At 64.4% G+C, this 15,330-nt stretch overlaps 2 protein-coding genes across 6 annotated transcripts; both read right to left on the bottom strand.

The window, feature by feature from the left end:
* Window positions 1-2,379: 2,379 nt before the first annotated feature.
* Window positions 2,380-4,882, bottom strand: LOC141726146 (uncharacterized). The gene is made up of 3 exons (XM_074530560.1): window positions 4,477-4,882; window positions 3,083-4,258; window positions 2,380-2,642 (listed from the first exon to the last, which is right to left on the bottom strand). Exons 1-3 carry the CDS (start codon window positions 4,544-4,546, stop codon window positions 2,380-2,382), a joined length of 1,509 nt encoding a protein of 502 aa, XP_074386661.1. The 5' UTR covers window positions 4,547-4,882.
* Window positions 4,883-8,189: 3,307 nt separating this feature from the next.
* Window positions 8,190-15,067, bottom strand: TESPA1 (thymocyte expressed, positive selection associated 1). 5 transcript variants are annotated; one of them, XM_074530774.1, is made up of 11 exons: window positions 13,966-15,067; window positions 13,562-13,924; window positions 12,798-12,921; window positions 11,799-11,929; window positions 11,125-11,337; window positions 10,957-10,999; window positions 10,551-10,694; window positions 10,183-10,397; window positions 9,257-9,816; window positions 8,820-8,934; window positions 8,190-8,613 (listed from the first exon to the last, which is right to left on the bottom strand). In XM_074530774.1, exons 5-11 carry the CDS (start codon window positions 11,321-11,323, stop codon window positions 8,549-8,551), a joined length of 1,341 nt encoding a protein of 446 aa, XP_074386875.1. In that variant the 5' UTR covers window positions 11,324-11,337; window positions 11,799-11,929; window positions 12,798-12,921; window positions 13,562-13,924; window positions 13,966-15,067; the 3' UTR covers window positions 8,190-8,548. The 5 variants fall into 5 exon arrangements, with proteins under 5 accessions (XP_074386875.1, XP_074386877.1, XP_074386878.1 ...); XM_074530776.1 differs by lacking the exon at window positions 11,799-11,929; XM_074530777.1 differs by lacking the exons at window positions 13,562-13,924; window positions 13,966-15,067 and having other exon boundaries at window positions 10,551-10,652; window positions 12,798-13,390.
* Window positions 15,068-15,330: the final 263 nt, after the last annotated feature.

The raw sequence follows: 15,330 nt of genomic DNA, 5'->3' as shown, positions 1-15,330 counted from the left end.
GAGCGCGGCTGCTCCGAGTCCTGGCTGAGGTTGCGGCTCCGGGATTCGCATCCCGGCTGATCCGGAGGGGCTCCCGAGGGGATCGGGGATGGAGGGGACGTCTCGGGGTGCTCCGTGTCCCTGATCCATCACAGGGACCCCCAGAGCCCCCCCCACCCCATCCATGGATCCATCCATCCAACCATCCATCCATCCATGGATCCATCCATCCATCCATCCATCCATCCATCCATCCATGGATCCATCCATCCATCCATCCATGGATCCATCCATCCATCCATCATCCATCCATTGATCCATCCATCCATGGATCCATCCATCCATCCATCATCCATCCATCCATCCATCCATTTATCCATCTTTCCATCCATCCATCCATCCATCCATCCATCCATCCATCCATCCATCCCTTCCCTGGCCTCAGAGGTGCGGGCTGGGGGCTGGACCCGAGCCCCCCCAGTGTCCCCAGTGTCCCCCAGTGTCCCCCATTCCCGTTACTGGGCACGTCGTGGCCTTTTGGTGCCACCGCTCCATGCGGGGACACCCCGGGAGCCTGCAGGAGGTCACGTGTTTGGATGTCACCACCTGGCGGCTGATGACGTCACCCACACGTCACCACCCGACAGTTGCTGACATCACCTGGATGATGTCACCACCCTGCTGATCCCAAATCTCAGTGGGGTCCGCTGGGTTTTTCTGATCCGTCTTTTATTTGGGGTCAATTCCCGGGATTTTGGGACAGTGCCACAGCCCAGGAGGCCGCAGGTGACATTTGCACACCCACCCAGGTGTGTCCCAGCAGCCGGAGCCCCAAATCCCGCTCGGTTCCCCCTTGGGGGACAACGACAGCGCCTTGTGCCACCTCCCTGGGGACAGCCGAGCCCGGCCCTGCTCACCGCGAGCTTTTCCTGGGGAAAAAAACCAGAAAAAAAATCCCCAACCGAGGCAGCCGGAAAAGCAGATTTCTGAGAAGCTGTGAATTCTCTCACCTGCGCCGGGAGCTCGCACCGAATTCATTTTCCCGCCCCCTCCGCGTCCCGGGGCCGGCTCCGCATCCCAGAGCTGGCACCGGGCGCCTTTCCCTGGAAAAACGGCCCAAAAACCGCCGGGTTTGGGTAAAAAAGCTGCCCGGCAGCGGTGGGAGGAGGCGCGGTGAGATGCCAGCCAGAGAGGAGGAGGAGGAGGGTGAGGATGAGGCAGCTCTTCACACCGCGATGAGGCATTTCCCTGCACGGGGAGGGGCTGGGTTTGTTCCTAGAGGGGATTTATTGAGGGAAAATCACAAATTTCGGGTGTTTCTCCAACCTTGGAGATCTGAGAGAGCTGGGGGTGACCAGGGAGTGGAAACAGAACCAGGTGTCCCTTACTGGGCTCCCAAACTGGAAACCAGTGGGCACCAGTTCAGCCGCGTGTCCCTGAGGGGTTTGTGGGGGGAACAACCCCAAGAGCTCACGGAACCGGGCCCGGGCTGATCCCGGGGGGTCTCGGGGGTCCCTCGGGAGCTCCCACGGCTCCCAAAACCCCCCCAGAGCTGCTCCCCCCCCCTCCATCCCCCGATCTGCCGCTTCCCACGGAGCTGCCACCTCATCGCCGTCGCCATGGAAACCGCGGCCCCCCGCCCCCCCCGGGGGGTGTCGGAGCTGCCAATCCAACCCCGGCCCCCGTGATGGGGGGATGGGACCCGGGGGTCCCCGGGGATCATCTGGGACCCCCCCCCAGGGCTGGGGGTCACCCCGGCCCCCACAGGACACCTGTGATGGGGGATGGGACTGGGGGTCCCCGGGGATCGTCCGGGACCCCCCCCCCAGGCTGGGGGTCACCCCTGCAGTGAGAAGGGAAAGGGACAAGGACAGGAGGACACGAGGTGTGGGTGTGGCAGAGGGGACCCAGCTGTCCCCGGCCACCCCCTGTCCCATCCCCCTGAGCTGGGGACCCCCATAGGGACCCTGAGCTGCCCCTGCCCACCCTGGGAGACCCCTCCTCAATGAGGGCCGGGCCCAGCTACTGAGGGACGGGGAGTTTGGGGACACTGGAGGGGGTCTGCAGGGCCCAGGGACACAGCTGGGCACAGCTGGAGGGTCCCCCATCCCTGAAGGGTCTCCGGGCTGGATGAGGATGGAGGGCACGCCTGAAGACCCCAAAAGGGGATGGGGTGGGGGGTCCTCGTTTGAGTGTTCTGGACCCCAGCCCCATTTCCCCCCATCCCCAGGAGAGCCGGCAGGACACGGGGGCAGCGTTTGGGATCGGCTTTATTTGGGATGTGCGGGGCGGGCGGGGGTGCCTGGAGCGGGGGAAGCCTCGGGACGGGCCGGGGGGCTCAGCGGGGACAGCGGGATCCGTGCCCCGGCCCTGGGGGAGCTCTCACGGCGCTCACGGCGCTCATTTCTCACCTGGAAAAGAGAAAACAGCACAGCTGAGCCCCGGCCCAGCCGCCCCGTCCCACCTTGGGACCCCCCCAGCCGCCCCCCACCCCCCCAGGCGCGGGGAAGGGCCGGGGGCCGTTTTGGGGCGCTGACCTCGGGGCAGCTGCCCGAGCCCCCGTGCGCACCCGAAGACGAGGTTGCTCAGACGGTTCACCAGCCAGTTAATCGCGTCCATGAGATGAGACAGGGCCCCCTCGTTCTTCTTGGATCCCTGCGCCTCTGCGGGGGCAAAACCGGGGGTCTCCAGCACCCCGAGGGGCTCCTCGCCCCCTCCTCAGGGTCCCCAACCCGCCCAGAGCGGTGGCACTGACACTCGGCACGTCCTGCCCCCCCTGTGACATCCTGACGGTGTCACCGTCCCCTGTCCCGGCTCCGTCTGTGCCTGGGGGGGTCTGACCCGCCCGTTCCCTCCCCCTCGGAGCCAGGACAGGGATTTGGGATCGTTCCCAACCCTCGGGAACAAACGGACCCGGCAGCACCAACCCCGCCGTGGAACAGAGACAGAACCCAAAGATCTGCCCTTCCCTGGGGGCTCGGGGGTTTTAGGGGGTCCCAAACCAGATCTGCCCTTCCCTGGGGGGTTTGAGAGGATTTAGGGGGTCCCAAACCAGATCTGCCCTTCCCTGGGGAGTTTGGGAGCTTTAGAGGGGCTTGCGAACCTGCCAGTTTGGTTGCCAGTTCCACCAGGGCATCCACGTTGAGCTCCTCCAACTCAGAGCCCTGTTCGAGATCCTCAGACTCCTCCGGGCTCTCTTCAGGATCCTCTGATTCCTCTGGGCTCTCTTCAGGATCCTCTGATTCCTCCGGGCTCTCTTCAGAATCCCCAGATTCCTCCGGGCTCTCTTCGGAATCTTCTGACTCTTCAGAGCTCTCTTCAGATTCCTCGGATTCCTCAGAGCTCTCTTCAGGATCCTCGGATTCTTCAGGACTTGCTTCGGGTTCCTCGGATTCTTCGGGGCTCTCTTCAGGATCCTCAGACTCTTCAGGGCTTGCTTCAGGATCCTCAGACTCTTCCGGGCTCTCTTCGGGATCTTCTGACTCTTCAGGACTTGCTTCAGGTTCCTCGGATTCTTCGGGGCTCTCTTCAGAATCCTCAGACTCCTCTGGGCTTGCTTCAGGATCCTCAGACTCTTCGGGGCTCTCTTCAGAATCCTCAGACTCCTCTGGGCTTGCTTCAGGATCCTCAGACTCTTCGGGGCTCTCTTCAGAATCCTCAGACTCCTCTGGGCTTGCTTCAGGATCCTCAGACTCTTCAGGACTCTCTTCAGAATCCTCAGACTCCTCCGGGCTTGCTTCAGGATCCTCAGACTCTTCCGGGCTCTCTTCGGGATCTTCTGACTCTTCAGGACTTGCTTCTGGTTCCTCGGATTCTTCAGGGCTCTCTTCAGGATCCTCAGACTCCTCCGGGCTTGCTTCGGGTTCCTCAGACTCTTCAGGACTGGCTTCAGGATCCTCGGATTCTTCAGGACTCGCTTCGGGTTCCTCAGACTCCTCCGGGCTCTCCTCAGGATCCTCAGACTCTTCAGGACTTGCCTCAGGTTCCTCAGATTCTTCAGGGCTCTCCTCAGGATCCTCGGATTCTTCAGGGCTCTCCTCAGGATCCTCGGATTCTTCAGGGCTCTCCTCGGGATCCTCAGGCTCTACAGGCTCCTCCACCTCCTCAGGTTCCTCCTCAGGGTCCAGCAGTCCCAGCAGCTCCTGGGGTTTCTCGTGGGGGTCCAGCAGCTCCAGGGGTTCCTCACTGGAGTCCAGCAGCTCATGGTGTCCCACATGGGGGTCCAGGAGGTTGCCAAGCTCCGCCAGGAGCCCGTCTGAAGTCGGTTCCTCCACGGGGCCTGCGGAAGGAACAGGAGAGGTGGCATCGCCCACCTGGGCGGGGGTCAGGAGCCCCGCGACCCCTCCCCTGTTTGGGGACACCCCGGGCACCCTGACCTCCCTCCTGCACCCACCAGAACCCGCCCAGTGCCACCCCAACACCACCGCGATGCCACCCCAGTGCCACCCTTATGCCACCCCGATGCCATCACGATGCCACCCCGTGTCCCCAGCTCACGGGCAGTGGCCAGGCTGCCGGCGAGCCCGGCCAGCAGCAGCGCTGCCCAGAGCTTCAGCATCGCGGCCATTCCGGGACCGGATCGGGTGGCGGCGGGAGAGCCGGGGATGAGCCGGGACCGGGCGGGATCACAGCCGGGAGAGCCGGGGATGAACCGGGATCGGGGGCTCTGCCCCTTATGAAGGGGCTGGGGCACGGCTCGGGCACGTGGGGATTTTCCAGGTGTGGGCAGGTGCCCGTGCCAGGGCGGGATTAGCCCGGATTAGCCCCGCAGCCCCCCCGGGCCAGCCCAGCCCCAGCCCGGGGCAGTTCCTGACACCCCCATGGATCAGGATGGATCCCTGTTCCATGGATCCCGCTCCAGAGAGTCCCAGGGCACCCCAGAGTCTCCCAGGGCACCCCTGGTGACCCCACACACCCTCCCAGGCCCTTCCATACTCCAGCACTGGGTTTCAGGCACCTGATGGGGACAGGACAGGAGGGGACATTTGGGGACATGGAGGGACATGGGATGGAGGGACAGAGGGGATGGAGGGACACAGGGATGGAGGGACATGGAGGACATACAGCCAGGACAGGGAGTGACCATGGACTGGACACAGGAAGGACACGGAGAGAGCACAGGCTGGACATGGCCAGGACAGGTAGTGAGCACAGACTGGACACAACAAGGACATGGAGTGACCATGGGCTGGACATGGCCAGGACACAGAGTGACCATGGGCTGGACACGGACAGGACACGGAGTGAACACAGTCTGGACATGGCCAGAACAGAGTGACCACGGGCTGAGTCGGTGCCAGGACACAGAGTGACCACGGGCAGGATCCGTGCCAGAACACAGAGTGACCACGGGCTGGGTCCGTGCCAGGACACAGAGTGACCACGGGCAGTGTCCGTGCCAGGACACGGCGGGCAGGGCCGTGCCCCACGGGAAATGAGGATGAATCATCCCCGGCGCTGCTGGAGAACAATTCCCGAGCGGGGCCGGGCCGGGCTCCGGGCCGGGAGCAGCCGAGCAAGGCCGGCCCCGCTCTCAGCAGGACGCGCTCGGCTGAGCCCGCCTCGGGAAAAGGCTCGGGAAAAGGCTTAGGCGGAGTTTAGGGAATGATTGATTGATTGATTGATTAGGCAGAGTTCTAGAGAATGATTGATTGATTGATTGATTGATTGGCGGCAGCTCTGAGGATAGGGGATTCAGAGATGTGTCCTGGGAGAGAGTCCGGGTCCTGCAGGGAATGGGGTGAGGAATGGGATGAGGGGGGAAATGGGGTGGGAATGGGGATGGGATCAGGGATGGGAATGGGAATGGGGTTGGGACTGGGGATGGAGAGGGGCTGGACATGAATGGGGATGGAACTGGGGAGGGAATCGGGGGTGGATGGGACTGGGAATGGGGATGGAACTGGGGATGGGATTGGGGATGGATGAGGTAAAGATGGGGCTGGATGTGGATGGGATTGGGAATGGGGATGGAATTGGGGATGGGTTTGGGGATGGATGAGGTAAGGATGGGGCTGGATGTGGATGGGGTTGGGATTGGGAATGGGGATGGAATTGGGGATAAGTGTGGATGGGGATGGAATTGGGGATGGATGTGGACAGGAGCAGGGATGGAGAGGGGATGGCTGTGGATAGGGATGGGGCAGGATGTGGTGCCCGTGGGGACGGAATTGGGGATGGAATTGGGGCTGGATGTGGACAGGAACGGGGATGGAGAGGGGATGGAACTGGGAATGGATGTGGAATAGGGATGGGGATGGATGGGGCTGGGTGTGAATGGGGATGGAATTGGGGATGGAATTGGGGCTGGATGTGGACAGGAACAGGGATGGAGAGGGGATGGCTGTGGATAGGGATGGGGCAGGATGTGGTGCCCGTGGGGACGGAACTGGGGACGGAATCGGGGCTGGACGGGCCCGGACGTGGTGGTGCCAGCGGGAACAGAGAGCACCCTGCACCAAAGGCAGCCCCGAATGTAGGACACGGGGCCCTGCTGGCGGCTCCCCCCACTCCCTCCCTGCCCCCCAGCAGCTCCTGCTCCCGTGGGAAGCGGCTCCCACGGCTTGGCCGCATCCTTCCTCCTGGCTGCCGAGCCGGGGGATGGATCCTGGGTGCTTTCCATCGTGCCAGCGCCCGAGGGAGGATTTGTGCCACCTTCCTGCCTGTTCCTGGTGGCTCAGAGAGCCCCGTTCATTCCCGGTGGGAACAGGAGGGCGAGGAGAGCCCAGCCCTGCCCCGGGCAGGGATTTGGGGCAGCCAGATCCGGCAGGCAGAGCCAGAGCCCCCAGCATGGAATTGCAATCCTGGAGCAGGGAGGATTAATTAATTAATCCCCAAACGCCCTCACGGCAAGAGGAACCTCTTTGTGCTGCTCCAGCACCCAGAAGTTCCCCATCCCAGTGGATTAATTAATCCTAAATGGCACCAAAATCCCCCTAAAACCCTCCTGGGAAGCACCACGGGCTCCGAGGTGACCATGAAATGTGCTGGAGCTGCTGATCCCTCCATGGAGAGCAGGAGGAAGATGTCCCAGCGTGTCCCCAATGCCATCCCTGTCCCAGCCTGGTTCTGGGTGGGATGGGACCGGCCCTGGGTGTCCCAGAGATTGGTGACATCCCCCAGGGATGGGTGGCATCCTTAGGGGTTGGTGACATCTGCCAGGGGTTGGTGGCATCCACCGGGGGTTGGTGACATCTGCCAAGGGTTGGTGACATCTGCCAGGGGTTGGTGGCATCCACCGGGGGTTGGTGACATCCACCAGGGGCTGGTGACATCTGCTAGGGGTTGGTGGCATCCACCGGGGGTTGGTGACATCTGCCAGGGGTTGGTGACATCTGCCAGGGGTTGGTGACATCCACCAGGGGTTGGTGACATCTGCCAGGGGTTGGTGTCATCCCCAGGGGTTGATGACATCCACCAAGGGTTGGTGACATCTGCCAGGGGTTGGTGGCACCCCCAGGGGTTGGTGGCATCCCCAGGGATGGTCCCTGAGCTCAGCTCTGCCCACCGAGGCTCTCCCAGATGTGTCCACAGCCCCTCCAGGCTCTCCCAGCTAATCCCGGGTTTATTTCTGGGCTGAGCCAGGGCCAGACCGAGCCAGGACAGGGAATGGGAGCCGGGATGGGGCTGGCACCAGTTTGGGGTCCTACACCCTGTCCCAGGTTAATCCCAGAGCAGCCAGGTCCATCCTGGGGCAGCCCAGGTGGGACAGGACCGTCCTGCCCCGGTTTTGGGATGCAGCCCAGGTGGGATGGAACCTCCCCCCGGTATTTGGGATAGGCCCCGGTGCCGGAGGGGCCTTGGGGGATAATCCCGGCTGATCCCGGCCTGGCCGCTCTCCATGGGGAAGCCCCGGGGCTGTTGATGCTCCCGGGATTTCGCTTTCCCAGGAGCTGCAGCCGGGGCAGCCCTGGCGCACCGAGGGTCCCGGGGGCGGCCAGGGCGGGGACAGCGACAGCCCGGGGACAAAGGGACCTTGGTGGGTCCTTCACAACAGCCCGCTGACAAAGGGACCCTGGTGGGTCCTTCCGACAACCTGGGGACAAAGGGACCGTGGTGGGTCCTTCCGACAACCTGGGGACAAAGGGACCCTGGTGGGTCCTTCTGACAGCCCGGGGACAAAGGGACCGTGGTGGCTCTTGGGCTGACACTGGAGCTGTCCCCGGGCAGGGATGGTCCCACCCCCCCAGCACGGACACAGCCACCACAATTCCTTGGGGGTCTTTATTGTGTCCCCACTCTCCTCTAGTGCAACCAACCAAAGTGCAAGTGATGTCCCCAAGGGCTGGGGACACGTCCCCGAGGGTTGGGGACACATCCCTGAGGGTTGGGGACACATCCCCGAGGGCTGGGGACATGTCCCCACTGCAGGTCCCAAGCCACAGGTCTGGGGGATGAGGAAGGAACAAAAAATGGGGCAAAATCCCAAATCCAGAGGGTTTTGTGTGCCAAACACCCACACGTGCACACACACACACGCACACTGCACACGCACACGTGTCACACGCGTGTCCAAAACGTCCGTGGGAGGCCCGGGCGAGGTCACACGTCCTCCTGAGGTGGCCTCGGGTCACAGAGTCGGGAGCGGCTCCTCCCCGAAGCCGCTGCTGTCCGAGCGCCCGTGGAGCATCGAGCCTGCGGGGACAGGGGGGACATGAGGGGACATGGGGGGGACACGGTGGGGACACAGTGGGGACACTGGGGGGGACATGGAGGGGACAGGGCAGGGATAGGGCGGGGACACTGGGGGACATGGCAGGGACACGATGGGGACATGGTGGGGATACGCTGGCACCGGGCAGCCCATGCCCCCCAGGAGGGTGGGGAAGACCCCAACTCACTCCTGATAAAGGGATGGGGGGACCGGGTGGCTCCCTCGGGATCATCATCATCATCATCCTCATCATCATCGTCATCCTCGTCATCACCGTCATCCTCCTCCTCCTCGCTCAGCACCTGCGGGGGTGGCTGCGGGGCTCAGCTGTCACCGCTGCCGTGACAAAGGTGACAGTGGCCCCTCCTCGTGTCCCCACGCGTGACCCGCCCGGGCCTGTGCGTGCCGTGCCCTGCGGGGGGGGGGGAGGTGACCCCGCTGCCCCCCCGGCCCCCCCCGGGCCCGGCCCCGCCCCGGCTCTGAATCATTTAAACCTTAAAAGCCTGAGAGGCTCCGGGGACATTTCCCGCTCCAGCTCCTTCCCCGCGCCGGCCGGGGGGGCCTTCCTCCTCCCACCATCCTCATCATCATCTTCATCCTCCTCCTCATCCTCCTCTTCCTCACCTCCTCCAGCTCGAAGGACTCGGCCGCTCCTCCTGGCTGGGGGGGCTCGGGGACCCTCCCAGCGCGGTGTCCCCCGGCCTTCGCGGTGTCCCCCGAGAAGCCGAGGCCGGGCTGGCCCGGGGGTCGCAGCCCCGGGGGTCTCTGGGCAGTGACCGCCACCCTGCAGGACACGGTGACATCGCCCCGAGGGTCCCCTGTGTCCCCTCCAAGCCCCCAGAGCCCCCGGCCGTGGGGACAGCAGCGCTCGGGGTGTCCCCAAGCTGTCCCCGCACGGGGCGGCCTCGGGGACACCGTGTCGGTGTCACCGTCCCCCGGGCAGCCCTCGGGGGTCCCGCCCGGGCCGGGGGTCGCCCCTCGGGGGGTGTCACCGCTGTGTCCCCTCCCCGTGTAGAGGCACAGCGAGGACACCGCGCGCTTCAGGCGCCTCCCGGCGCTGTCGGGGATGTCGCGACAGGGCCGGGGGGGGGCGATGCGCTGCAGGGGGGTCCGCGACACGTGGGAGTAGAGGCAGAAAAAGGCGTCGGCTGTGGCGGCCAGGGCCTGGAACTGCTGGAAACGACCTGGGGGCGACATCGGGGGCTCAGGGGGCGACATCGGGGCAGAGGGGGAGGGACTGGGAGGGTCTTCCCTGGTTCCGCCTGGGGAAACTGAGGCACGGCAGTGATTTCCCACCGCCCATAGGAGCAGTTAGTGAGTCCCGCCCCACAGCTCGGGGGGCTCGGGGGGATCCCCAATTCCTGCCTGGGGAAACTGAGGCACGGCAGCCATTTCCCACTGCTGATAGCAGCAGCTGGCGCTCAGCTCAAGGGGTTCGGGGTGATCCCCGATTCCCGCCCGGGGAAACTGAGGCACGCGAGCATTTCCCATCCCCTTCCAAGGGCCGCTGGCAGGGACATTGGGGACATTGGGGACAGCGTGTCACGCACTGGCCAGCTGCAGGCACGGATCCTCCAGCTGCAGGCGCCGCGCCTGGGCCCGCAGGAAGAGCCCGAGGTCGATGCCGCTGGCGCGGGACGGGACCGAGAAGAAGCGGGGGGGGACCCGCGATGCCGCCCCCGGCTCGCTGCCCACGAAGCCCAGGGCGAGCAGGATCTCCTCGGCGTCCGACTGCGAGTGCCACCAGGCCAGCACCGCGGCCACGCTGCGGGAGAAGGGACAGCGACAGCGCCGCCTCAGCCCCGCCAGGGGACACCGGGGGGACAGCGATCCCCCACAAGGGGGACACCGGGGTGGCACCGATTCCCCGAGTGGCGACACCGGGGTGGCATCGATCCCCCAAGAGCCCCGACCCTACCTGGAGCTGCTGGGGACACCGGAGGGGACACCGGAGGGGACACCGGAGGGGACACCGGAGGCCGGGCTGTCACCAGGGCTCAGCTGCCGGTCCTGCAGAGCCCTGTGCGGGAAGGGGACACTGGAGGGGACACTGGAGGGGACACTGGAGGGGACACGGGGTCTGCGCTCGTTTTTGGGTCTCCTCAGCACATCCCAAACCACAGGGACCCCAGACCCCCGTGAGACCCCCAAGGCGGTGCTGGGGGAAGGTGCCACCACCCCACAGCCCTGGGGACATCGCGATGTGGCCACACATCACTGTCCCACCCCCGCCATGTGCAGCTCCAAGCCAGAGCCTCGCCCCCTCCCCAAATACCCAGGGTGGGAGTTGTGACCCCCAGAGACCCCCGGGTGTCCCCCCTCACCCGCAGTCCTGCAGCCACGTCCGGACCCTGCAGCAGAGACGTCCTGGGGGGACACAGAGCAGTGAGGGGACACAGGGAGGGGACACAGGGAGGGGACACAGGGAGGGGACACAAAGGCCATGAGGGGACCCACCCCGAGATCCCCCCGCCCCCCTGGCTGACCCTGACCTTCCAGGACATCACGGTCCGGCTCTGGTGGCTCCCAAGGGACAGCGGCCGCCTCCTGCTCCTCTTCCTCCTCCTCCTCATCCTCCTCCTCCTCCTCCTGGTCCCGCTCGCCCTCGGGGCTGCGGCAGCCCCGGCTGTGCCGGGCCCACGCGCGGCGCCTCTGCCACGAGCAGGGCCCGAGCACCGAGGGTCCCTCCATGGCCGGGGGTGTCCCTGGGGGGCGGGAGGGATGTGAGGGACCGGGGGGTGAGGGGGGAGACACCGGGGGTTCCACGGGCAGGGGCAGGGTGGGCTCGGAGCATTCAAGGGTGGGCTTGGGGCATTCCAGGGTGGGCTTGGGGCAGTGGGTGGGCAACTCCCCAAATCCCAAATCCCCAAATCCCCAATCCCCCAGTATCCCAGACCCCTCAGCACTGACAGGCTCCGGGGATGGGTGGGCAACTCTCCCCTCATTTCCAAATCCCCAATCCCCAAATCCCCCAGTATCCCAGACCCCTCACACTGACCAGCTCCAGGGGTGGGTGGGCACCTCTCCCCATCCCAAATCCCCAAATCCCCAATATCCCAGCCCCCTCAGCACTGACCCTTTCCAGGGTTGCGTGGGCAGCTCTCCCCATCCCAAATCCCAAGTCCCAAACCCCAAATCCCCCAATCCCAGCCCCCTCAGCACTGACCCTTTCCAGGGGTGCGTGGGCAGCTCCCTGTGCCCCTCCAGGCCCCGTGGGCAGCCGCCGCCTCCTCCTGCCCCCCCCGCGCCCCGCCCGGCCCCCATCCGTCGTCAGCGCAGCCGGAGGAAACTCATCGGCTTGGAAGAGGAAATTAAAAAAAAAATCAGCAGCCCAGATCTCAAACGTCGCCCCACATCCGCCAGCGCCGCGGGAAAAGCTCCTGAGGGCAGCACGGGCACCCCCTGGCACCACCCGAGGGGTCCCCGGCCCTCCCAAGGGGTCTCTGGTGTTCCCAAAGTGTCCCTGATTGTCCCAAGGTGTCCCCAACCTTCCCAAAGGGTCCCCAACCTTCCCAAAGGGTCCCTGATCTTCCCAAAGTGTCCCCAACCCTCCCAAGGTGTCCCCAACCTTCCTAAAGGGTCCCTGATTGTACCAAGGTGTCCCCAACCTTCCCAAAGGGTCCCTGATCTTCCTGAAGTGTCCCAAACCTTCCCAAAGGATCCCCAACCCTCCCAAGATGTCCCCAATATTCCCAAAGAGTCCCTGATTGTCTCAAGGTGTCCCCAACTTTCCCAAAGGGTCATAAATTTTCCCAAATGGTCCTCAACCTTCCTTTAGGGTCCCCGACCTTTCCAAGATGTCCCCAATATTCCCAAAAGGTCCCTCATTGTCCCAAAGGGTCCCCAAGCTTCCCAAGGGAAGGGGGTGATGGTGAAGCCACCCTGGGTTTGGGGGGTGACAAGGAGGGGCTCTCCCTGGCAGTTGTTTTCCAAGGGGGGCAGCACAGAGTGACAGGGACACCCCCAGTGTGGGGACAGCACAGGGTGACAGGGACACCCCCAGAGGGGGGACAGCACAGGGTGACAGGGACACCCCCAGTGTGGGGACAGCACAGGGTGACAGGGACACCCCCAGAGGGGGGACAGCACAGGGTGACAGGGACACCCCCAGAGGGGGGACAGCACAGGGTGACAGGGACACGTCCAGCTTGGGGACAGCACTCACCTCACGGCCACTGAGGCTCCAGCCCTGGCCCCTCTTCCATTCCAACGGGTCCCCAAGGAGCTGGAATTGCCAGGAGCTGGAATCTCAACAAGCTGGGATATCCAGGAGCTGGAATTCCCTGGAGCTGAAATTCCCAGGAGTTGGAATTCCTAGGATTTGGGGACCCCAAGAGTTGGATCCCCCAGAATCTAGAATCTCCAGGAACTGGAACCCTCAGGATTTGGAATCCCCAAGATCAGGAATCCCCAGGATTTGGAATTCCCAGGATCTGGAATTCACAGGATCAGGAATTCCCTGGATCTGGAACCCACAGAATTTGGAATCCCCAGGATCTGGAATCCCCAGGATCTGGAATCCCCAGGCTCTAGAATTCCCAGGATCTGGAATTCCCAGGATCAGGAATTCCCCGGATCTGGAACCCCCAGAATTTGGAATCCCCAGGATCTGGAATCTCCAGAATCTGGAATCTCCAGGATCAGGAATTCCCAGGCTCTGGAAACCCCAGGATTTGGAAACCCCAGGATTTGGAATCCACAAGATCTGGAATCCCCAGGAGATGGAATCCCCAGGATCAGGAATCCCCAGAATCTGGAATTCCCAGGCTCCAGAATTCCCAGGATCTGGAATTCCCAGGATCAGGAATTCCCTGGATCTGGAACCCCCAGAATCTGGAAACCCCAGGATCAGGAATCTCCAGACTCTGGAATCCCCAGAATCTGGAATTCCCAGGCTCAGGAATCCCCAGCACCCGCACACCCCAGTACCTCTGTCGGTCCCCAGGGCCGTGTCCCCGAGGCTCGGGTGCCACCCGTGACAGTGACGGTGACAGTGACGGCGACCCGAACGCTGCCCCAGCCGCGATCCCGATCCCGATCCCGTCAAAAAAGGCAAAGCAGCTCCAGCAGCTCCGGGCCGGCAGCGCCGCGCCCGCGCCTCGGGATATTTTTAGCCCGGGAGTGTTTAAAGTGGATAAAGCCCCGAATTAAGCGATCCTTCAGCCCGGGCCGGGGAACGGGGGGAGGAACCGGGGAGGGGACGGGAACATCCCTGGGGAGAACGGGAATAACCCTGGGAGAACGGGAATAACCCTGAGAGAACGGGAATAACCCTGGGAGAACAGGAATAACCTTAGGAGAACAGGAATAACCCCGGGGAGGACGGGAATAACCCCGGGGAGGACGGGAATATTCCTGGGAAGGATGGAAAGAGCTCTGGGAAGGATGGGAAGAGCTCCGGGAGGATGAAAAGAAGCCTGGAAGGGCAGCAATGCCTCTGGGAAGGATGGGAATATTTCTGGGGAGAATGGGAATAGCCCTGGAAGGATGGACAGATGGCCCAGGAAGGACAGACATGTCCCCAGGACGGACAGACACATCCTGGGGAAGGATGGACGGATGCCCCAGGAAGGACAGACACCACCCTGGACAGATCCCTCCGGCCTCGCCCCTCACCAGCCCCTGGGAGCGGGAGAACGGCCCCGTCCTGTCCCCGCTGTCACATCCCACACACGGCTGGCCCCAAGAATGTCCCCAAGAATGTCCCAAGGGGATCCCAAGGATGCCCCCAAGGATGTCCCTAAAGGTGCCCCAATGATGTCCCAAAGGATGCCCCCAGGGATGTCCCGAGGGTGTCCCAAGGGTGTCCCGAGGGTGTCCCAATGGTGTCCCAAGGGTGTCCCCAAGGGTGTCCCGAGGGTGTCCCCAAGGCTGTCACCCAAGCACGGCCGAGGGACCCGCGGTGCCACCAGGGCGTGGCCATTGGCAGCCGCGGGGGGGTCCCGGTTCAGCACAACCCCCCCGGTACCCCCTCACCCCATTCCCGTTCCCTCAGGGGGGCTGAGGGGGGGTCCTGGGGGTCTCTCCCACCCAAAATTCCCCATGAGCCCCCGGATGGGGCTGGGGGCGTCACGCCGGACTTTGTGGGGGGTGTCCATCTGCCTCCCCCTCCTCAGAGCTGGGGACCCCCCCCACAAAACCAGCATTACCTTTATCGGACCCCCGGCACCCGGGGGATGCCATCGCTGCCCCGGTGCCCCCCCGGGACCCCCGGGGCTGGCGGGGGGGGCACGGCAGGGCTCGGGCGGCCCCCCCGGTCGCCCCCCCCGCCTGACCTACTTAGCGGATTCCTGCCGGCGGATCCCGGCAGCCGCCCGGGCTCCGGCTCCATGAATAAGTGATGGGACACGCGCTCAGGGCTGCGCCGGGGGGGCGCCGGGCCCGAAACACCCCCGGACCCGAACTCACAACCCGCCCCCGGCCCCGGAACCCCCAGGAACCAAACCCCGAACCCCCCTGCCCCGAAACCCCCAGGAACCGAACCCGGAACCCCCCTGCCCCGAAACCCCCCAGCCCCGAACTCACAACCCCCCCCCCGGCCCCGAAACCCCCAGGAACCGAACCCCGAACCCCCCTGCCCCGAAACCCCCAGGAACCGAACCCCGAACCCCCCTGCCCGGAAACCCCCAGGAACCGAACCCCCAACCCCTCTGCCCCGAAACCCCCCAGCCCCGAACTCACAACCCCCCTGCCCCACA

Source organism: Zonotrichia albicollis, chromosome 33 (assembly GCF_047830755.1).
Source record: "Zonotrichia albicollis isolate bZonAlb1 chromosome 33, bZonAlb1.hap1, whole genome shotgun sequence".
NCBI classification, from domain to species: domain Eukaryota; kingdom Metazoa; phylum Chordata; class Aves; order Passeriformes; family Passerellidae; genus Zonotrichia; species Zonotrichia albicollis.
This window is presented reverse-complemented; position numbering and strand designations above follow the sequence as displayed.